The 23450-nt window shown below is 44.3% G+C and overlaps 1 protein-coding gene across 2 annotated transcripts in view; it reads left to right on the top strand.

The window, feature by feature from the left end:
• The window catches only part of PIK3C2B (phosphatidylinositol-4-phosphate 3-kinase catalytic subunit type 2 beta), a 935041-nt gene that overhangs the window by 156433 nt on the left and 755158 nt on the right, over positions 1–23450 (top strand). For both annotated transcript variants that reach the window (XR_013274472.1, XM_077481256.1), the window contains exon 6: positions 8769–8880. Coding sequence is in view for 1 of the 2 variants with exons in the window: in XM_077481256.1 (XP_077337382.1) it covers positions 8769–8880 (112 nt within the window). In the remaining variant the exon portion in view is untranslated. The remainder of the gene's footprint in view (positions 1–8768; positions 8881–23450) is intronic.

Genomic DNA, 23450 nt, shown 5'->3' with positions numbered 1-23450 from the left:
TTTGGGCAGCGGAGACTGCCATTGCTAGTTTGGGGTCCGGGGGCCAGCTGAAAATTTGGGCTGTGGCTTGTGCCCTGACACTATGAAAAACTAACTATCCAGCATCACCTGAAATAGTTATACGGTGATCACTGGTGAAAGGGTTAACTAGGGGGCAATCAGGGGGTTAATATACTATTTTTAAGGGGGTTAATATACTTTTTATAGCGTTAGGTACCACCATATATTACCTTTATTAGGTAGTATATGGTGGTACCTGACGCTATAAAAAGCTGACGGCGAACCTAAATACTTACCTGCCTAACTAGCGTCTCCTGTGACACTAATACAGCGATCATAAAAATGGTCGCTTAGTGACACTGGCGTCGTGGGGTTATCACGGGGTTTATTAGGGGGCTATCCTAGACCTAAATGGGCCTACCACTAACTGCCCTACCACTTATAACAGGCACAAATGACACCAATGCAGTATTCAGAAAAAAATGCTATTGGTGTCACTGTGACAGTGGGTGCAGGGGGGTGGTTGGGGGGTGAAAAGTGTGCCTGCATGTTCTACTGTAAGTTTAGTGTTGGTGCAAATCACATTGATGTCTTCTGCCTTTGGGAGCCATAAAAAAAAAGGCTCCACGAGGAGAGATAACATCACTTCTGCTGCTTCTGTTTACATTACAGAAGCAGGGGAAGTTTCCCATTTGCCGGGAGCTATCGCGAGGGGGTGGCCATGAATGAGTGGCCTCCCTCTCAACACAGATCGCTCCTGGTATGATGCCAACTGCCTCGGGAACCGGGGGGGGGGGGGGCGCACCGGTACGTTACTTTGCTTGATCCCTGATGATGGCTTGCATGTGGATTTTGTGAACACAAGTGGATTTTTGAACTAAAGTGGAGAGTTAATAACCAGGAGTTGAAAACAGGAGTTAAGACAGGAGTCTCTAACCTCTATCCTACCTCCATCCTCCCCTCCATTTTAAAGATCCCACTGCAAGGGGCAACCAGACAGCTCTCCAGAAACGTCAGGCTGACGGCAAGCCAGATTCACCGGAACCAGAGTGTTTAATGGGGACTACCGCAGCCAGGTAAGCTCGCACCTCCACTCCCCCCCCCCCCCCCTAGTGATTGTTCCAGGGACTCCGCCTGACCGCCTACGGGGGTCAGGAAGGATTTTTTCCCCACTGGCGCGTTTGGCTGCTACTGCCAGGGTTTTTTTTCGACTTCCTCTGGAACAATCAGGAACAACCGTAGGTTAGCTTACCCCTACCTCCGGCCTCCATTCCATTTTTCACGCTATCCCAGGATGACTACTCCAGATCACAGCCAGACTTCTTTTCTGAGCGGGGACCTTCACCTCAAGTAAAGGTAGCCGGAATAGCCAGCAACCGAATACAACAACTCCTTCCGCATCCATATAGGCATCCCCTGATCAACTTGCGCGCTAATAGCCTCAAGCACGGTGGCAAGTGGGATACCTAGCCCCTCCTCAGGATCAATACCGTGATCAAGATCATCATCCTAGGCCCATAGTACCATCAACAGCATCCACAAACCATGTGTCACTTCAAATACTCAGCTGAAGTTCTGCACAGACTAAGGAACATCAACACCACATTGCCATCTTCCATACAAAAAATACTTCAAAGAGAACAACTATTAAAAACCGGACGACAAGCAGCTACTCGACCACTACAATTAGATTGCGCCTTGATTAATGCCAGGTCTGCAGTCATAGACTGGAAGTACACGACTTCATCATCGAGAACAATGTAGACTGCCTCTTCATCACCGAAAGCTGGTTAACCTCTGACTGCAACACCATCCTCACCGAATTGTTGCCGGAAAACTACAGGATCCTAACCGACAACCTTATAGGGAAAAAAGGAGGCCTAGCAGTGATCTTTAAAGGCCACCTGGATCTCACTAAACCATCATCTCAGAACCCAGTGCCTTTTATGGAAACCCTGACGCTACTTTCTTCAACCAACACCCCATGACACCACTCATTCTACTGTGCTACAGACCACCGGGACCAAAGTCCAATCTTCTTTCGCCCCTCACGGAATCCTTCACAATGCACACCCTAAAATTCAAAAATTTCCTGGCACTCAGGGCAAACGAGCCCAAAGACCCCATCGCGACTGCCTGCATCAGTAAACTAGAAGAACTGGGTCTCTAGCAACTGATAAAGACTCCCACGCATGGGTCAGGACACACCCTGGACCTAATTTTCAAACAGAACATTGACGTCAACATACTTGACAACATAACATTGCCATGGACGGATCACCATGCTATCAAATTCAAAATCGCTACCAACATCACCAACGAAAAACTGAATCCTGTAACAACAACGCACTGGACCAGATCGCATGAAAAACTGTACTCCGAATCCTTCAAATCCACTCTGTCCAACAAGATAACTATAATAACCTTAAACCACTCTACGGATCAAACACTCAACTCCCCGAACAGGGCATTGCTGCAATCAGCAGACTTGGTAGCACCAAAACGCAGGGCTCTCAGGAAGAAAAACTTTGGATGGTTTAATATCTCCCTCGCCATACTAAAACAAGAACGCAGAAGAGCAGAAAGAACATGGATTAGAAATACCACAGAGGAAAACCACTTTAACTACAAAGGTCTCACAGAGAATTATCGGAAAGCAATCTTCAAAGCCAAAAAGGACCACTTCTCATGTACAATCTCGACGGCCGCAAACCAACCACGGGAACTGTTTAAACTGGTTAATCAATCAATTAATCCGGTGTGCCTAGAACCCCCAGAAAGTGAATCCCAGGATTACTGTGACAAACTGTCGGATTTTTTCATCGATAAAGTCAAAACCATCAGGGAAACAATTTGTCAGAAGAAAACATCCGACCTCAGCCAGCAAATACATAAAGAGGATGTCTGCACCAACATACCGCAACCGACAAAATTTTCACTATCCCCAATTACCGTAGACACTGCAAAAAACATCATTAATAAACTGCGTGACAGTACCTCACCTATTGACATCATCCCCACAAAACTACTGAAAGCATGCTCCGACATCGTGGCTCCAACCATAACCCACCACATAAACCGATCATTCCACAAAGGGATTGTTCCCAGCATCCTCAAACAAGGCATCGTCAAACCTCTACTCAAGAAACCAAACCTGGACCCTCAGGATCCAAACAACCGTAGGCCGATTAGAAGCCTCAACACCATTTCTAAGATCATGGAGAAAACTGTAGTACATCAGCTACAACTTCACCTGGATACTGACAAACTCCTGGACCCGCTGCAATCAGGCTTCCGCCCGGGTCATGGAACAGAAACAGCTCTCCTCAACATTTGGGATGACGCCCTTGAAGCAGCAGATGGCGGAGACCCGTGTCTCCTCGTACTGCTAGACCTAAGTGCAGCGTTTGATACAGTAGATCACAATACTCGTCCGCCTCACAGAAGTTGCCGGAGTCCAAGACATAGATCTCCAATGGTTCGTGTCCTTCCTAGGAAATCTGTCACAGACAGTGACACTAGGAAAATTCCTCTCCGAAACTCGGGCAGTCACCTGCGGAGTCCCTTAAGGCTCTCCTTTGTCACCCGTTCTCTTCAACATTTACATTCACCCACTCCTTCAAATCATCAGTAGCTCAGATCTCTGCTTCCACTCCTAAGCTGACGACACGCAACTTTATTTCCGGATCAATGGAACAAAAGATCACCAACAACAACTTGAAAACTGCCTCAAATCAATAGAGGACTGGATGACCACTAACTCACTCCAGCTGAACGAATCAAAGACAGAGCTTCTTATCTTACACCCATATCATAAGCCCTAACCAAAACCTCCTGGTCTCCACCAACCGTCTTTGGGCAGACTATCTCCCCAAAGACCAAAGCGAAGAGTCTCGGGGTTATTTTTGATGCACAAATGTCAATGGATGGGCAAATAGCATCTGTAGTTGGTGGATCTCACCATCTGCTGCGCATGCTTCGCAGACTCATCCCTTTTATCCCAAAGAATGACAAAGCAGTGGTAGTTGGAACAATCATTAATTCACGACTGGACTACGCAAATTCCCTTTACATAGGATTACCACAATATCAACTTGCGTGATTACAACTGATCCAAAACACAGCGGCAAGGCTGATAACAGGAAAAAAAACCCTGGGAATCCATCTCTCCTTCGCTGAGGAGCTTACATTGGCTAACCGTAAAAAATCGGATCACGTTCAAGACCCTTTGCTTCACCCACAAATGCGTGCATAGAGAAGCTCCGCAATACCTAATGGAGAAAATAAATCATTACACACCAAACCGCAGTCTTCAATCAGCCAACAAAAACCTCCTCCTCGTGCCCAAAGCCCGGTATAAATCCAAGGGGGATCGGAGATTCGCTGTCCAAGGGCCTCGGCTATGGAATGCTCTACCAATCAGCATCCGCCTGGAAGAAAATCACCTGGCTTTTAGGAAAAAAACTCAAGACCTTCCTCTTTTAGCAGATGATCAAAGCTCGCCACAGCGCCTAGAGGCGATTCAGTTCGCATTGTGTGCTATACAAGTATTTCATTCATTCATTTGCCTGCTCGTGTCATTCTGCTGACATATATCGTTGTGAGGTGGTGGGCAAGGGGTTAACTGACAACTGTGTGGACATGGGACATTGTACCCAAACAAAATGTATTTCCCTTATTTTTTTTTTTTTTTTACCACAAATAGAGCTTTCTTTTGGTGGTATTTTATCACCGCTGCAGTTTGTCTTTTACGCTATAAACAAAAAAGACCAACAATTTTGAAAAAACACATTTTTTTTCTTTTTTTTTCTTTTTGCTATAATATATGTCCCCCAAAAAAATAAAATAAAAATGTCTTCCTCAGTTTAGGCCAATATATATTCTTCTACGTATTTTTGCAAAAATATCGCAATAAGCATATATTGATTGGTTTGCACAAAAGTTCTAGCATCTACAAAATAGGGGATAGATTTATAGCATTTTATATTATTTTATTTTTTAGAGACTGCGACAGTGAGGCGAACAGATTGGACATTTTTTTTGTAACCAGTGATATTTGTACAGCGATTGGAGCTAAAAATAGCCACTGATTACTTTATAAATGTCACTGACAGGGAAGGCGTTAACACTAGATGGCGATCAAGGGGTTAAATGTGTTCCCTTAGTGTGTTCTAACTGTAGGGGGATGGGACTGCCTGGGGGTGGGGGGACCAATCGTTGCGCCTATACACTAGGAACATACTAATCTCCCCTTCCAGAACGGAGATGTGTGTGTTTATACACACACACACACACACACACACACACACACCCATTCTAGCTCTGTTAGGATCAATCACGGGTACCCGGCAGACATTGTGGCCGCCAGGCACACGCGTCGGACCCTCAGTGACCCCTATACTCCTTAAATCAGCCGCCGTACAGCCAATTCACATGGGGGAGCCATTCTACGACACACAGTCGGCAAGCAGTTAATAGGTTAATTACTCAATAACATTATATTACATATTCTTGTATTTGCTTAAACATCAATGTTTAGTAACTGAAACACAGCTTCAAACACAATCGTTTCATCACAGCACATCTTCTCATGATGTTTCATCTGGGCCACCGGGCCTTGCATCTTTGTTGCATTTTGCACGCATACCTGCTTATTCCCAAACTGATTAATTAATCCTCAGATGTAAATGGGGGAAGAGAAATGACAGAGGGATAACTCGTAGCGTAAAACTGTATAGTTTATTAGACATTTAAACACTAGACGGTACACACACATGGTGTGGTGCCTATATCATGGCATCCGGTGTACACAGCATGTGTAGAAAGGGATTACCTGGCCAGCGTGTAGGTAGAACCTAGGGTGCCAGCTAGCAGAGACCTCCCCTAGGGGACAATACCCCAAAAAGCACAAATGACCACGCTAGGAGAGATAGGTGGGCAATGTCCAGGGTGAGTGTACATCTATATGGGGCACTTGGTCTGAGCACAAGTTAAGTAGAGCACTGTTTTTAAGCCATAGGAGCACAAGCACTTTTTGAATCACAATACTATGGGACTTTTTTCTTGGATTATTCATTATAAGTTTCTATAAGGGTTGGTGTTGATATATTAATGTTATCTGATATGTTATCATTTTGATGTTTTAAAGCACTTAGCGCAGTGTAATTTTGTATATGTTGCAGTGGGAGGCATGGCAATTATTGGTATTTTGTATTGTTTGCTACGCCTAACTAAGCAGCTTATGGAAAGGTTATTGGCCTCCAATGTTTGTGCTTACTGTCTAATACTCCTATAGACAACTGCATAATCTATGTTTAAAGAATAGAAATGCTGTATCCCTCAAACTCTGAAAAAGGTATTTTATGTGGAGTACAAAAATCACACTCTTCCTGACATTTATCTTTAAAGGATAACTTTACTGTACAATTGTCCTATAAATGTCTTGTATGCATTGTGTTTTATATGATCTTGACATATCCTTATAAACTCCCAGCCAGTCCCAAAATATCCTGTGCATGCATGGAAAAAAATACCGTTCATTCGTAGTCAGAAGCTGGTTTTAATGCAGTCCAATTCCATAGGGAGGTCATTTAAGGGCTCATGTACACAACCACAGAATATGCCTCATTGAAATCTGTAATGGGTAAATTTTTTGGGGATCTCAAGGATATTGTATGTTAAGCTCTTGGCCTGTGCACAGCTCTGGAATCTGGAGCAGCGTTTAGCTGCAGTACAAAAAACAAAGAATATGACAAATTTGTGTCCATGGTCCTGCGTATGCACTGTATTTAATGCTATACTCATCTTAAACTATTCTGTTAACCTTTACATGGGTAAAACTTTGGCCCTGAATTGGAAGGAAGCAGAAAGACTTGCCACCTTTGTCTTAGCCGGAGAGGTCAAACGACAGGTGGCACCTGCTTCTGAACAAACTACAATGCTAGGTGGCAGGGACTGCTTGTATCGTAGGAAGCCAGCAGCCAGTTTCGTACTAGAATGTAAATAGAATTTGTTGCGCTAAAAGCATAAAAAAACTGTATAAAAGAAAAATAGCAGCTAACACAAATATTGCTGGAAACAATATAAACACAAATATAAATTATGATATAGCGCTCTTAAAAAATATAAACAACATATGAAAAAAAATATATATAATAAAGTTCAGTTCGTTAGTTAACAACTTCCAATGAGATATTCTTGGATATAATCAGATTCATACGTAGAAAGAGGGAATGATCATACTCCGTTTCATATGCAAAAATGGGGGGAACCGTCACCAACACCCAAAATCACTGACTCTTACCATCAGTCTGCAAATATAAACGCATGTCAGAATGGATCAAAGAAGATCTTATATCCTGATTTCCCTTCATCTACACAAATGTAATCCTCTCAGAGAAAATCATCCAATGGGAAAAAAACTTATTCCTGCTTAGTTAACACTTCACTTCCCAGGAATTCCTCTGGTTGTTAAGTTTCAGACAAATGGTTCTCCCAATAACCATAAAAAATATAAAAAGAGTGGTCTCATTGCGCAGATTTAATGATAGGTCAATAACCTTTTATTAAATAAAAAGATGTTCAACTCACATTTATGATGAAGTAAAAAGGCATCAAATAACATTCAGCAGCAAGTGAAAATAGGATGAAGACCACTCCCGTACTCCTTCTAGTGCGAAAATAGGATGAAGACCACTCCCGTACTCCTTCTAGTGTCACAAGTCTCAAATACGCCCGACGCTTCGCCACCAACGTGCGTCCTCAGGGTCATGCGGGTGACGGTTCCCCCCATTTTTGCAAATGAAACGGAGTATGATCATTACCTCTTTCTACGTATGAATCTGATTATTATATCCAAGAATATCTCATTGGAAGTTGTTAACTAACGAACTGAACTTTATTATATATATTTTTTTTCATATGTTGTTATTAATAATAATAATAATAATAATTTATATTCGTACTAGAATACTTGGTGGCAGGGAAGGTCTGTGTCATTGCAACCAAGGATGCTAGGCGAGTTAGAGTTCCCTGCATTGCCACAAACTAGAATTCAAGGCAGCAAGAGTTGTCGGCATCCTAGAAATTAGGGGTGCTAGGCAGCAGGTGCTGCTCGTTTGCTCTGTATGCATGCAAACCTAAGCACAAGTGTTCCATGCATACAGGGAAAAAAGTTTTATATACAATATTTCACATTGCCAGCAGGATCCTACATAAAACTATAGGGCCGAGTGCATGAGACCCTAAAAGGCAATTGTACAAAAGTAAAGTACACCATAAAGTGCATGTCTACTTAAAAAACCTTTACTCTGTTTTTACTTTCTCCTGCTATTTCTTGTTTTTCGTATAAAGCAGTCCATTCATTAGTGTTTTTAATTTAAAAGAATTTTTTTCCACCTGTGGGTTGAATGGAGAAAAGGAATTATTACATCCACACTTTCTCCCCACTGAGCTATTGTAATTTGACAGTGGGATAACTTCCCCACTGTCATAATACCATTGATCAGTGCCGCCGACTGTAGCCAGCAGTGCTAATTGAGTGGAAGTCTTCTAACAGGGCAGTTGCACAGAAGTCAATTGGTAGATCAACTAATGTACAACCATCCTGCCCATACAAGGATTGAACATTAGGCAGTCCCTGCTGAACCAGCCGAATTTCGATCCTTGTATGATCAGCTTTAGTGAACATTTTACGACAATACAATGTTTGCATCCTTACTGATTTGTCTAATTTATTTTTGGTCTTTTTTATGTAATTTCTTATGAAGTAACAAACCACTTGGAAGTCATGAATACATTCAGCAGTGCAGAAAGTTTAACACAGATGTCCGACTGCAGTTGATTAAAAAAGAGGATGTTCGGGCAGATTTTGCAAGAACAGTAAGTTATTTTCATGTGAAAAAATCTTACATTATCTCATGTATGTTGTATCCTCTAGGTACAAGGTGCGTATAGATTTGGCACACCATGCAGAATAGATTAATACCGTAACAAATTGAAATGGGTCTGTGTATCAAACTTAACATAAACTTAAACTTAACATAGCTCTGAATTAATGCACCATGAAATAAATTTTTGTAAATTGTTATTTTGTAAATGCATGGAAAGTAAGTTCTTGAATTTGACTTGGTATCGCTCTTTCAGACACCTGTACAACAAAACTTAATCTGAGAGAGGGGGGCAGTCAGGTATGTTCTGTGCTGATGTTTTGATAGGAAACGTGTTAAGAGATTGGAGTAGAGACAAAACCTTTAAAGCTGGCCATAGTTTTGCTCGCTGTTTAACCACTAGAGATCCGCGCTATAGCCGAATGGCGGCTACAGCGCGGACCTGCTTTGCCGGGACTACGTCTATTGACGTCGTCACGTGCACGAGCGGCTTGCGCGCCCCTTGAGGGGCGCGCTCTGTGATTCACGAGTCTGAGACTCGTTTGATCACGGATCTGAGCAAGGGGTCGATCCCGACCCCTTACCACGTGATCAGCTGTCAGCCAATAACAGCTGATCATGTGACAAAACAGAGCCAGTAATCGGCTATTTTTCCTCCTCGCGCTAACAGCGGCCAGCTTATCAGTGCCCACCTGCCCCCTGCCAGTACCACCCAGATATTAAAAAAGTGCCATACATCAGTGCCCACAGTCCCATACATCAGTACCCACAGTGCCACCTATCAGTGCCCACAGTGCCAGCTATCGGTGCCCACAATCTGCCTCAACAGTGCTGCACCTCAGTGCCACATATCTGTGCCCATCAGTGTCATCTACCAGTGCCCATCAGTGCTGCCCATCAGTGCCCAGCAGTGCCACCTATCAGTGCCCATCAGTCCCATCTATCAGTGGTACCTATCAGTGCCCCTTAGTGCCACCCATCCGTGCCACCCATCCGTGCCATCTTATCTGTGCCCATCTTTGCCCATCAGTGCCGCCTTATCTGTGCCCATCAGTACTGCCTTATCTGTGCCTATCGTGCCACCTTATCTGTGCCTATTAGTGTCGCCTTAACTGTGCCTATCAGTGCCCACCAGTGCCGCCTATCAGTGCCCACCAGTGCCGCCTCATCAGCTCATTTTTGGGGGGATTTTATGTGATAGACTGACAAAAAGTGGCAAATAATTGTAAATTGGAAGGAAAATTATAAATGGTTTTCAATTTTTTTTAAACAAATACCTGAAAAGTGTGTTGTACACTTAGTAGAACCACCTTTCGCTGCAACTATAACTGCAAGTCTTTTTGGGTATGTCTTTCAGCTTTGCACATCTAGAGATTGAATTGTTGCCCATTCTTGTTTGCAAAATAGTTCAAGCTCTGTCAGATTGGATGAGGAGAGCATCTGCGAACAGAAATTTTCAAGTTTTGCTACAGATTCTCAATTGGATTTAGTTCTGGACTTTGACTGGGCCATTCTAATGCATGAATATGCTTTGATCTAAACCATTCCATTGTAGCTATGGCTTTGTTTAGGTTGGTTGTCCTGCTGGAGGGCAAACCTCTGCCCCAGTCTCTTTTGCAGATTCTAACAGGTATACTTCTAAGATTGCCCTATATTTGGCTCCATCCATCGTACGGTTAACTCTGACCATCTTCCCCCGTCAATGCTGAAGAAAAGCATCCCCACAACATGACGCTGCCACCACCATGTTTCACGGTGTTAAGGGTGATGTGCAGTTTTTGTTTTCCACCACACTTTTAGGCCAAAAAGTAATATTTTGGTCTTATCTGACCAGATAATCTTCATCCAAATGTTTGCTGTGTCCTCGATTTTGGCTTCTTGCAAACTGCAAACAAGACTTCTTATGGCTTACTTTCAACAATGGCTTTCTTCTTGCCACTCTTCCATAAAGACCAGATTTGTGGAGTGCACGACTAATAGTTGTCCTGTGGACAGATTCCCCCACCTGAGCTGTGGATTTTTGCAGCTCTTCCAGAGTTACCATGGACCTCTTGCCTGCTTCTCTGATTAACGCTGTCTTTGCTTAGCCTGTCAGTTTGCCATGGCCATGTCTTGGTAGGTTTGCAGTTGTGCCATACTCTTTCCATTTTTGGATGATGGGTTGAACAGTGCTCTGTGAGATGTTCAAAGCTTGGGATACTATTTTATAATCTAACCCTACTTTAAACTTCTCCACAACTTTATCCCTGACCTGTCTGTTCCTTGGCCTTCATGATACTGTTTGTTCACTAATGTTCTCTAACAATCCTCTGAGGGCTTCACAGAACAGCTTTATTTATACTGAGATTAAATTACACACAGGTAGATTTTATTTACTAATTAGGTGACCTCTGAAAGCAATTGATTTCATTAGATTTTAGTTAGGGTTATCCGAGTAAAGGGGGCTGAATGCAAATGCACACCACAATTTTCAGATCGTTGTAAAAAGAATTGAAAACCATTTATCATTTTTATTCCACTTCGTGTTGGTCTATCACCTAAAATCCCAATAAAATAAATTTGTTTTTGGTTGTAACATGACAAAAAGTGTAACATTTCAGGTGGTATGAATACTTTTTCAAGGCACTGTATTTACTGCTAACTTCACATTGCTAGTTAATTTTGGCAGAAGGGATTCTACAATGTAATTCCTTATAAGATCATCTTTTAGACTTGGGGAGAGTGGGGATAATGGATCTGGCAGATTAAATTGGAGCTAAAGGAATTTGCAACATCTTTTGGCCTAGTAACCTTGCACTTCTTTGGAGGGGGTAATGGCAGGAATGAAAGTGTGTGAGGTAGGCATTTGTAAAGAGTGTGCCGATAAACTCAAAAAATAGGTGTCTGCTATAGAGTAATTTGGTCTTGACTTTGGATAACAAAGGGCCATTTCTGTTAGTTGCATTGCCTGCAACTTTTTGTGTTGGTCTTATAAATGATGTATACAAGATAATATAAAGTTTAATTTTTCCCAATTTTTTTAATGTCTGGAGCCCAGTTTGATTAGGGACCCAATATAACACATTTGTGCACCACCCATACTATCAGTGGTTTTACATTGGAAGAGTCCTTTAACTTGTAGAATATTTTTGAAGGTTCTCTTGAAGTTCTGCTTTATAAATTTCATCTTGAAGAATGCTCTAATCAAGACGCCACTGTTTATGTCCAGTTTTAATTGAAAAATAAAGAGATCTGGTAATGGGGTCATGGTCAGAGACAATCATAGACTCATTAGTAGTTTCTCTCACATCCTCCACTAAAGTGTGAGATATGAGTAAATTCTTGATTAACCACTTCCCACCCGGCCAATGCACATATACGGCTGGGTGGGAGCTGTCTACTTCTGATAGGACGTTCAGGAAGGTCCTTCAGAAGGAGCGGGATCGCGCGCCTGCCCGCGCAGCGGTGCGATCCTGATGTGCTCGTGTCACCCGGACACGGCGCATCTCAGATCGGCAGGAGGGCTCTGTGATTGGCCCTCCTGATCACATGATGGCCGTGCCCAATCACGGCCGTCATGTGATGTAAACAAAAAGCTGGTTGCTAGGCAATCGGCTCCTCCTTTCCTCACACAGAAGTCATCACTGAGGAGAGGAGAGCAGATTGCTGCAGCTGGCTGATGATCAGTGAGTATGAGCTGTTTTTTACAGCTTTTTACTCACTGATCACCAGTCTAGTGTAAACACACAACACACCACACAGTATAAACACAGTCCCCACATATGTCCCCAAAACATACATGTCCCCAAATAATAAAAACACATGTCCCTAATAATAAAAACATGTCCCCCACATATGTCCCACTAAAATCACATGTCCCAATGATTATCTGCACACATATGTACATGATCACATGCACACATATGTACATGATCATTTGCGTACATATGTCCGTGATCACACAAACCAATTATTTTACACTTAACGGAATTTTTTTTTACCAAAAACATATAGCAGAATACATTTTGGCTTAAATTTATGACAAAATTTGATTTTATTGGATTTCTTTTAAAATAGAAAAAAGAAAATATTGTTTTTTTCCCAAATTTCCGCGTTTTTGCGCTTATATCGCAAAAAATAAAAAACGGAGTCGTGAATAAATACCACCAAAATAAAGCTCTATTTGTGCGAACAAAATGATAAAAATTTCATTTGGGTACGGTGTAGCATGACCGCGCAATTGTCACTGAAAGTGCTAGAGCGATGAAAGCTGAAAATTGGGCTGGGAAGGAAGGGGGCGAAAGTGCCCTGTATTGAAGTGGTTAAGGCTGATGTACCAGTAAATAGAATGTATAGTCCCAAACGTTATGGTGCTGTAGGCATCATATATCCACAAGTTGAGCCTCGTGTAGACACTAGATATGGATAAGAGAAATGCGAAGAGCCACGAGATAGCTGTAACAAGGGGTTCATTGCCAAATTAAAACCTAACCTTATAATGGTTTTCCCTACTGCAAAATATCTGAGTTCTTCCAAACAAGATTCCTGAAATTCGTGCTGAAAGGTATTGGGGAAGTAACATTGGCGAGAGTAACCACCTGATCATCAACGCTACCACATAAAAACCAATATCTACCCTGGGGATGAGACAGTTGATCTTCTAGCGTCCATGGTAGGTCTTTAGCCAGAACAATCAAAACCCCTCGAGACTTAGGGCTATCAGAGCAACTATGATATGAGATAGTGTATTTTCCATTTCTCAGTTGGGATGCCTATTATGTACAAAATGGGTTTCTTGCAGACATGCAACATTTGCATGCATCCACCAGCATTCCATAAGAACCTGTCTGCTTCTCGGGTGTTCGCAGACCTCTGACATTAATTGAGATTATTTTACCGTATTCATGATGTAGCAACAAATAGATAAAGTCATTTGTAAAGGAATAAAAGTCATTTAAAACTGCTTGCGGCTGTAATGTAATGTCGGTTCCTGGTAATATGGATGAAAATTAAGAAAAACAGCATGGGTTACCCCCAGCCCATTACCAGACCCTTTGAGTCTTGTATCAATATTAAGGGGAGCCCCACACCCAAATTAAAAAAAGAGAGGGCGTGGGGCCCCCAGGCCCTATATACCCTGAACAGCAGTATACAGGTGGTCCAAACAAGACGAACTATAGGTTTGTTCTTAAGTTGCATCTGCTTGTAATTTGGAACAAGAACATTATGTAAGTGTAGCTCCAGCCAAAAAAACGATTTCTAAGCTTTTTGGATAACATAGGGAAGGGTTATCAACCCTGAAACATTTGTTTTGCTGTCTGTGCCCCTGTTCAGAAGATTTCACCTCACTTTATGTCCCAATGACAATTGGATTTTAATAATTTGGAATTATTTTTGGTGATTGGTGATAAAGTATCAGTGGGGACACCTTTTTTCCCATATTAACTCTTACAGGAAATAATTTCCCTTCCTAGGGGTAGATTTCCTCTCACTTCTTGTTGTTTCCCTCCGTTTGTAAGTAGGCGTCATTTGTAAGTCAGATGTTTGAAATTAGTGGACCGCCTGTATATCCTATACGGCATGCCCTATATACTCTGCAGACATTTAGGCCATAGGTGTTGGTGCCACCAGAACACTGTAAATGAGATATTCTGTCAAAAAATTTAATTACACGCCCCTGTTAAAATTGGGCCTTGGGCAGTGATGGTGCCACCACACTGTAACCCCTCACAGATTGTTGTTGAGCCCAGGAACAAGCCCTGCTGTGAAATATTAGAGAAAATATTGTAATTACATGCCCCTGTTAAACAGGAGCAGAAAAATTGTGCCTTAGGCAATGGTGGTGGTGCCCTGAAACAAAAATGTTCTTAAAAGCAACATGAACATTGAGGAATAGGATAGTCACTTAGCATAGGCATTCTTTAAGAGATCTCACATTCATAGAAAAATTAATCGGTTACATAAGCATCAGGTGCTTGGTAGCTGATAATGCAAGACTGAATTGTTTTTTATGAAGGTGAGCCGATCAACCAAATCTGTAGACAGGCGCACTCTGTGATCGGTTAAAAAGCCTTCAGCAGCACTGAATGTGTGTTCAGAAAGAATGCTGGATGCAGGGCAGGCCAGTAGCTCAATGGCATATTGTGCAAGCTCTGGCCAGTAATCCACCCTCAAGACCCAGTAACCCATTCGATTTTCGGTTAGAAAGGTCTCCAAGATCTTGCCCCAAGGTATTCCTGAACCATGTAAATCAGACGCTGGCGATGGTTGCTGGAACTGATGAGACCTTGGGGCTGCGGACTAAAGAATTGTCTGAACGCAACTGTCAGACAGCCACCTTCTCCACCGCTCCTTCTGTGACTGACCGAAGCCTCAGCAACACGTTGTCCAGGAGGACCAGGAAATTGTAACTTCCCAGGCTCTGGAAATGGATTGCAAAAACCTTTCTGCAAGGCCTCCCGAAGATGTTTCATCCTCTGCTCCCTCTGCGATGGCTGGATAAGTTCCGCAACCTTAACCTTGTAATGTGGATCAAGAAGGGTTGCCAGCCAGTATTGATCCCTCTCCTTGATACCACGAATCAGAGGGTCTTTTTGCAGGCTTTGCAGGATCAGGGAGGCCATGCAGCGATGACAGGATCCGCAGCCACCTCCTCACAGCCCTGTACAAGTCCATGGGTTTCTGGGGGACTGAAAACAATCCCTTGAAGACTGATGCTGAGTGCAAAGCTCCACCTCCGTGCTGACACAATCCTCATCCTCCTCCTCCTCCCCCTCTTCTGTGCGATTGGTGGGCCTGCAGGAATACTGTCTGGATAAAGGGGGACTTGAGAGTTAAGTCCTCTAACTCCCTCGGTTCTGCCTCAAGTGCCCTGTCCATCATTCCATGAAGCATGTACTGTGGCTTGCATGTGGATTTTCTGAACACAAGTGGATTTTTTGAACTAAAGTGGAGAGTTAACAACCAGGAGTTGTGCTTTTGACTGCTTCTGCTTGCAAGTGTTGTTTTTGGGGGTGTTTTATTTTCTCCCCTCCTTTATTTGATACATTTGCTAGCAGTTTTTAAAAGACCTTTTTTTCTGACACTTTTTAAACAGCATTTTTTTTCCCCTCTTTCTTCCTGCCAAATTAGGGGAGGGGTTAATTGTTCACAGGTGTATAAAGGTAGTTATACAAACTCCCCCTTGAGCTTGCTCCCTGATTGTGGCTTGCAAGTGGATTTTTTGAACTAAAGTGGAGAGTTAACAACCAGGAGTTGAAAACAGGAGTTAAGACAGGAGTCTCTAACCTCTATCCTACCTCCATCCTCCCCTCCATTTTAAAGATCCCACTGCAAGGGGCAACCAGACAGCTTTCCAGAAATGTCAGGCTGACAGCAAGCCAGATTCACCGGAACCAGAGTGTTTAAAGGGGACAACCGCAGCCAGGTAAGCTCGCACCTCCACTCCCCCCCCACCCCCCAGTGATTGTTCCAGGGACTCCGTCCGACCGCCTACGGGGGTCAGGAAGGAATTTTTGCCCCACTGGTGCATTTGGCTGCTACTGTCAGGGGGTTTTTCGCCTTCCTCTGGAACAACCATAGGTTAGCATACCCCTACCTCCGTCCTCCTTTCCATTTTTTACGCTATCCTAGGACGACTATTCCAGATCACAGCCAGACTTCTTTTCTAAGCGGAGACCTCCACTTTAAGTAAAGGCAGCTGGAACAGCCAGCAACCGAATACAACAACTCCTTCCGCATCCATATAGGCATCCCCTGATCAACTTGCGTGCTAATAGCCTCAAGCACGGCGGCAAGTCTGATACCTAGCCCCACCTCAGGATCAATACCCTGATCAGGATCATCTTAGGCCCATAGTACCATCAACAGCATCCACAAACCATGTGCTACTTCAAATACTCAGCTGAAGTTCTGCACAGACTAAGGAACATCAACACCACATTGCCATCTTCCATACAAAAAATACTTCAAAGAGAACAACTATTAAAAACCGGACGACAACCAGCTCCCAACCACAGGAGGACATCTACTCGACCACTACAATTAGATTGCGCCTTGATTAACGCCAGGTCTGCAGTCAAACATAGACTGGAAGTACACAACTTCATCATCGAGAACAAATGTAGACTGCCTCTTCATCACCAAAAGCTGGTTAACCTCTGACTGCAACACCATCCTCACCGAATTGGTGCCGGAAAACTACAGGATCCTAACCGAACACCGGATAGGGAAAAAAGGAGGAGGCCTAGCAGTGATCTTTAAAGGTCACCTGGATCTCACTAAACCATCATCTCAGAACCCAGTGTCTTTTATGGAAACCCTGACGCTACATTTTCAACCAACACCCCATGACACCACTCATATTCTACTGTGCTACAGACCACCGGGACCAAAGTCCAATCTTCTTTCACCCCTCACGGAATCCTTTGCAATGCACACCCTAAAATTAAAAAATTTCCTGGCACTCGGAGATTTCAACCTTTGGGCAAACAAAACCTAAAGACCCCATCGCGACTGCCTGCATCAATCAACTAGAAGAACTGGGTCTACAGCAACTGATAAAGACTCCCACGCATGGGTCAGGACACACCCTGGACCTAATTTTCAAACAGAACATCGACGTCAACATACTCTACAACATAACTCTGCCATGGACGGATCACCACGCCATCAAATTCAAAATCACTACCAACATCACCAAACTACCAATCACAAAACGGAAACCTGTAACAACGCACTGGACCAGATCGCATAAAAAACTGTACTCCGAAGCCTTCAAAACCACTCTGTCCAAAAAAATATCTACAATAACTTTAAACCACTCTACGGAGGAAACGCTCAACTCCCTGAACAAGGCATTACTGCAATCAGCAGACTCGGTAGCACCAAAACGCAGGGCTCTCATCAGGAAGAAAAATGCTGGATGGTTTAATAGCTCCCTCTCCGTACTAAAGCAAGAACGCAGAAGAGCGGAAAGAACATGGAGAAGAAATCCCACCGAGGAAAACCTATTTAACTACAAAGGTCTGACAGAGAATTATCGGAAAGCAATCTTCAAAGCCAAAAAGGACCACTTCTCATATACAATCTCAACGGCCGCAAACCAACCACGGGAACTGTTTAAACTGGTTAATCAATCAATGAATCCGGTGTGCCTAGAACCCCCAGAAAGCGAATCCCAGGATTACTGTGACAAACTGTCGGATTTTTTCATCGATAAAGTCAAAACCATCAGGGAAACAATTTGTCAGAAGAAAACATCCAACCTCAGCCAGCAAATACATAAAGAGGATGTCCGCACCAACATACCGCAACCGCCAAAATTTTCACTATCCCCAATTACCGTAGACACCGCAAAAAACATCATTAATAAACTGCGTGACAGTACCTCACCTATTGACATCATCCCCACAAAACTACTGAAAGAATGCTCCGACATCGTGGCTCCAACCATAACCCACCTCATAAACCGATCATTCCACGAAGGGATTGTTCCCAGCATCCTCAAACAAGGCATAGTCAAACCTCTACTCAAGAAACCAAACCTGGACCCTCAGGATCCAAACAACCGTAGGCCGATTACAAGCCTCAACACCATTTCTAAGATCATGGAGAAAGCTGTAGTACATCAGCTACAACTTCACCTGGATACTGACAAACTCCTGGACCCGCTGCAATCAGGCTTCCGCCCGGGTCATGGAACAGAAACAGCTCTCCTCAAGATTTGGGATGACACCCTCGAAGCAGCAGATGACAGAGAGCCGTGTCTCCTCGTACTGCTAGACCTAAGTGCAGCGTTTTGATACAGTAGATCACAATACTCTACTCGTCCGCCTCACAGAAGTAGCCGGAGTCCAAGACATAGATCTCCATTGGTTCGCGTCCTTCCTGGGAAATCGGTCACAGACAGTGAAACTAGGAAAATTCCTCTCCGAAACTCGGGCAGTCACATGCGGAGTCCCTCAAGGCTCTCCGTTGTCACCCGTTCTCTTCAACATTTACATTCGCCCACTCCTTCAAATCATCAGATGCTCAGATCTCTGCTTCCACTCTTACGCTGACGACACGCAACTTTATTTCCGGATCAATGGAAAAAAAGATCACCAACAACAACTTGAAAACTGCCTCAAATCAATAGAGGACTGGATGACCACCAACTCCCTCCAGCTGAACCAATCAAAGACAGAGCTTCTTATCTTACACCCAAATCATAAGCCCGCAACCAAAACCTCCTGGTCTCCACCAACCGTCTTTGGGCAGACTATCTCCCCAAAGACCAAAGCGAAGAGTCTCGGGGTTATTTTAGACGCACAAATGTCAATGGATGCACAAATAGGATCTGTAGTCAGTCGATCTCACCATCTGCTGCGCATGCTTCGCAGACTCATCCCTTTTATCCCAAAGAATGACAAAGCAGTGGTAGTTGGAACAATCATTAATTCACGACTGGACTACGCAAACTCGCTTTACATAGGATTACCACAATATCAACTTGCGCGATTACAACTGATCCAAAACACGGCGGCAAGGCTGATAACAGGAAAAAAACCCTGGGAATCCATTTCTCCTTCACTGAGGAGCTTACATTGGCTAACCGTAAAAAATCGGATCACGTTCAAGACCCTTTGCCTCGCCCACAAATGCGTGCATAGAGAAGCTCCGCAATACCTAATGGAGAAAATAAATCATTACACACCAAACCGCAGTCTTCGATCAGCCAACAAAAACCTCCTCCTCGTGCCCAAAGCCCGGTATAAATCCAAGGGTGATCGGAGATTCGCTGTCCAAGGGCCTCGGCTATGGAATGCTCTACCAATCAACATCCGCCTGGAAGAAAATCACCTGGCTTTTAGGAAAAAACTCAAGACCTTCCTCTTTTAGCAGATGATCAAAGCTCGCCACAGCGCCTAGAGGCGATTCAGTTCGCATTGTGCGCTATATAAGTATTTCATTCATTCATTCATTCATTCATTCATGTACTCCAACAGGAAGACACAAGGGACAGTATCACTGATGCATGCACTTCTCACCATACTTGGCCTCCTCAAATGGTGACAGGACAGTTCACGCATCCTTGATCAATAGCCACTGGCGTTGCAAAAAAAAAAAGCAATGCTCCCCTGACCCTGTCCTGGTGCCATACTCGCACAGGTACTCATTTTTTGCCCTCTGCTGTGTGTACAGCCGCTGCAGCATTGCCAACGTGGAGTTCCACCTGGTGGGCATGTCACAAATGAGACAGTTCTTGGGCAGGTTCCATTCCCTTTGAAGGTCAGCCAGCTGAGCATTGGCATTATATGACTGGCAGAAATGCCCACAGACTTTCCTGGCCTGCTTCAGGAGATCCTGTAAGGCCGGGTACCTGCTCAAGAACTGCTGCACCACCAAATTAAAGACGTGTGCCAAACGGGGAACATGGGTCAAGTGTCCCTGTTGGAGGTCGGAGAGGAGTTTGGTGCCATTGTCGCAAACCACCATTCCTGGCTGAAGCTGGCATGGCATCGACCACCTCAGAGTCTGTCCCCTGCAGAGCTGACAGAATCTCTACCCCAGTGTAGCTCCTGTCCCCTAAGCAGACCAACTTAAGCACTGTATGACATCTTATTGCCTTAGTGCTTGTGTAGCCCCTTGAACACCTTCGGCACACCGCTGGTTCCGAGAAGAAATCTGCAGAGTAAGAGTCCATAGAGGAAGAAGAGGAGGGGGTGGAGGAGAAAGGTGTGGCAGAATCGCCACCACTAGCATTTTGAAGGCGTGATGGCGAAACAAGCTCCAGCAATACTGCACCCTGTCCTGCATCCTTCCCAGCAGAGTTGCCCAGTGCACCATGAAAAAAAGGCAACGACCCTGTCCATGCCTGCTGGAGCATGAGTCAGTGGAAATATGCACCTTTATGCACCTTACCATTGACCGTCCTGTCCAACGAGGCCAAGACATTGCCTTCCACATGCCGGTAGAGAGCTGGAATGGCCTTCCATGAAAAGAAATGGCGTTTGGGAACCTGCCACTGCACATTCCACAAATTCAGGGGGCAGAGTCTACCAGCTGAAAATGCAGCAGTTTGAGTGATAGCAATTTAGATCCCAGCTGTTGAGGAGGAAGGAGAGGTCCACATTGTTCTTTGGTGTGGGTCTTTTAAGTACTGTTGCCAACGGACTGCATGGAAGGTTGACATGTGTCTGGTCAAGCATGTGGTGCCCAAGCGGCTGCTTTTTTGGCCACACTTGATATGCTTCAGACATATGTTGCAAACAGCAATGGTGTGATCTGCTGCACATGCATCAAAAAAGCCCACACCAAAGAACTTTTAAAAATACGCGGGTAGTCAGCAGTACCATGCACATGCGGAGTGTGAGTCGGGGGGCTGCCTTTAAGCTGGCCCCTGGAGTGCATCCTGCCTCGTTGATGTGCCGCTGCCGACTCCTCTCTTCTTTTAGGCACCCACATATTTAGTGACCTCATCATCCCCTCCCTCCTTGTCACTGGAGTTAAACTGGCAGTATGCTGCAGCTGGGGGAACGAGACTGCTAATTTCTTGACCTTTTTGGACACCCCCTCTCTCTGGGCTCACGTTACTGCCTTCCTCAACCTGGGTACCATCATCGGAGCCTAAAAAGCGCTGCGCATCCTCCTGCAGCATGTTCCTGACACTGGTCGAACAGTTCGGGAGACTCCTTCGTGCATGATGGTGGGGCTAGGGAAGGAGTGACTGAGGACATTGAGCCGACGGAATAGGCCGATTTGGTAGCATCATTGGCAGGCAAACTACTCCTGAGCCTGGGTGACACAGGATGAGGACGGCTTAGTTATCCACTCTACCAACTCTTCTGCATATTGTTGGTCAACATGGCTAGCTGCCAAAAAAAAAACCAGTGTGCCCCACGGCCATGTGCTGAGGATGCACTGTGTCCATGACCAGCACTGTTGGCTGTAGACACAGAACCTGCTTGCCCCCTTGTAGTGGCCTGTGAGCGTCTGCCTCTCCTTGGTGGCCTTCCAGAAATGCTGTAAAAATTTTATTAGCAAATCACTGCCTGAAGTTTTATATCTGTAGGAGACTGTGTATATATATTTAATGCACGGCAGATCACTGAATCGCCTGCCTTCCTGAAAGTGTATTTGAAAACATACAACAGAAATGTCCTTCAGTCAGATATATGCTTAGCTATACTAGAATGCAGTGGAGATAGAGATATGCGGATACTGAAGCGATTGTACATATATTTAATGCACTGCAGATCACTGAATCACCTGCCTGACAGTATATTAGAAAAAGTACACCAGGAACTGCCTGCAGTCAGAGCTAGCTACACTGGATACAGTGGATTTGTGTGTATGTATGTATGTATGTATGTATGTATGTATGTATATATATATATATATATATATATATATATATATATATATATATATATATATATATATATATAATATATATTTATGGCTGAAGCCCTATGACCGATACGTATCCGAACAATACAAACTTATCATGAGATACCCTATATGAAATGGACCTGAAAGTGTGCCCTGGTCTAATGGACGGTATACCAAAATAAGGGGGCATACCCAGTAATTAGAAATGAATGTGTTTGAAGAGAAATGTTTTGATAAATGCCCTAAAAAAGGGGATGGGAGGGTGGGTATTGTGCACAGGAAACCGACAAAGACCACAGGCGAGTGGGCTGGTTAAATACCCCCCGGGCTCCTCCCATAAATTCAGGCCACCATACTGGCCTTCTTACTTATGGCTGAAGCCCTATGACCGATACGTATCCGAACAATACAAACTTATCATGAGATACCCTATATGAAATGGACCTGAAAGTGTGCCCTGGTCTAATGGACGGTATACCAAAATAAGGGGGCAAAACACTTAGGTAGGGATAAGAGAGTTTTTATTGTTTCCAGCTTAACCTTTATTGAGCAAGTTGAGTGAATGCTCGGGACATCTCTACCTGTGGGTTAGGGATGTACCGAGTGAAGCAGGCCGATTTCCACCTGCCCAATCTTTTGATGACGTGGTCCGGGACCCCGTGCCGGGATGCGGACGAAGCTGCTCCGATGCGGAAGGAGTGGCCGGAATACTCACCGGGATTGAGGAGCAAGTTGCGGAGGAGAATTCTAACATGTTTAATGAACTGGCAGCTCGTTAACGGTTTGGCCGGGAAGGGCAAAAGAGGGCTAGAGTCCGGGAGCTCGGGTAACCGAGAGAGTAACTGTGTAAGCACAGCGACCGGGCACCAGGCGTTGTTGGTTTTGTAGAGGTGGATATCTACGCCGGTGCCTGTTTGCTGGGTCTTGGTTACCGAGAGGTGGAGGATGAAGTGGTCCTGGTGACGGAGCAGATGACGTCTGCTAAGGACTGGAGTATGTGGGCTGTTATGAGTGAACTCGCTGGGCCGTAGGAAGCCATAGTAGGCCAGGTAAATGGCTGCCTGTATGACCAGAAGGGGTAACTGGTAAGCATGGTGGACATGTCCCTGAAGATGGAACTGGTGATGGGGAGCCGTTTGACTTTTATTGGCGGCTGTTGCTTCTGGATGCCGCGCAGGATGGCTCGGATCGCGTGGGACGAGAAGATGG

The sequence above is a fragment of the Lithobates pipiens genome, unplaced genomic scaffold (genome assembly GCF_037356315.1).
Source record: "Lithobates pipiens isolate NorthernLeopardFrog02 unplaced genomic scaffold, aLitPip1_a1.2 Scaffold_16, whole genome shotgun sequence".
Lineage (NCBI taxonomy): Eukaryota > Metazoa > Chordata > Amphibia > Anura > Ranidae > Lithobates > Lithobates pipiens.
The sequence above is the reverse complement of the archived record's forward strand: the minus strand, read 5'-3'. Positions and strand labels throughout refer to the sequence as shown.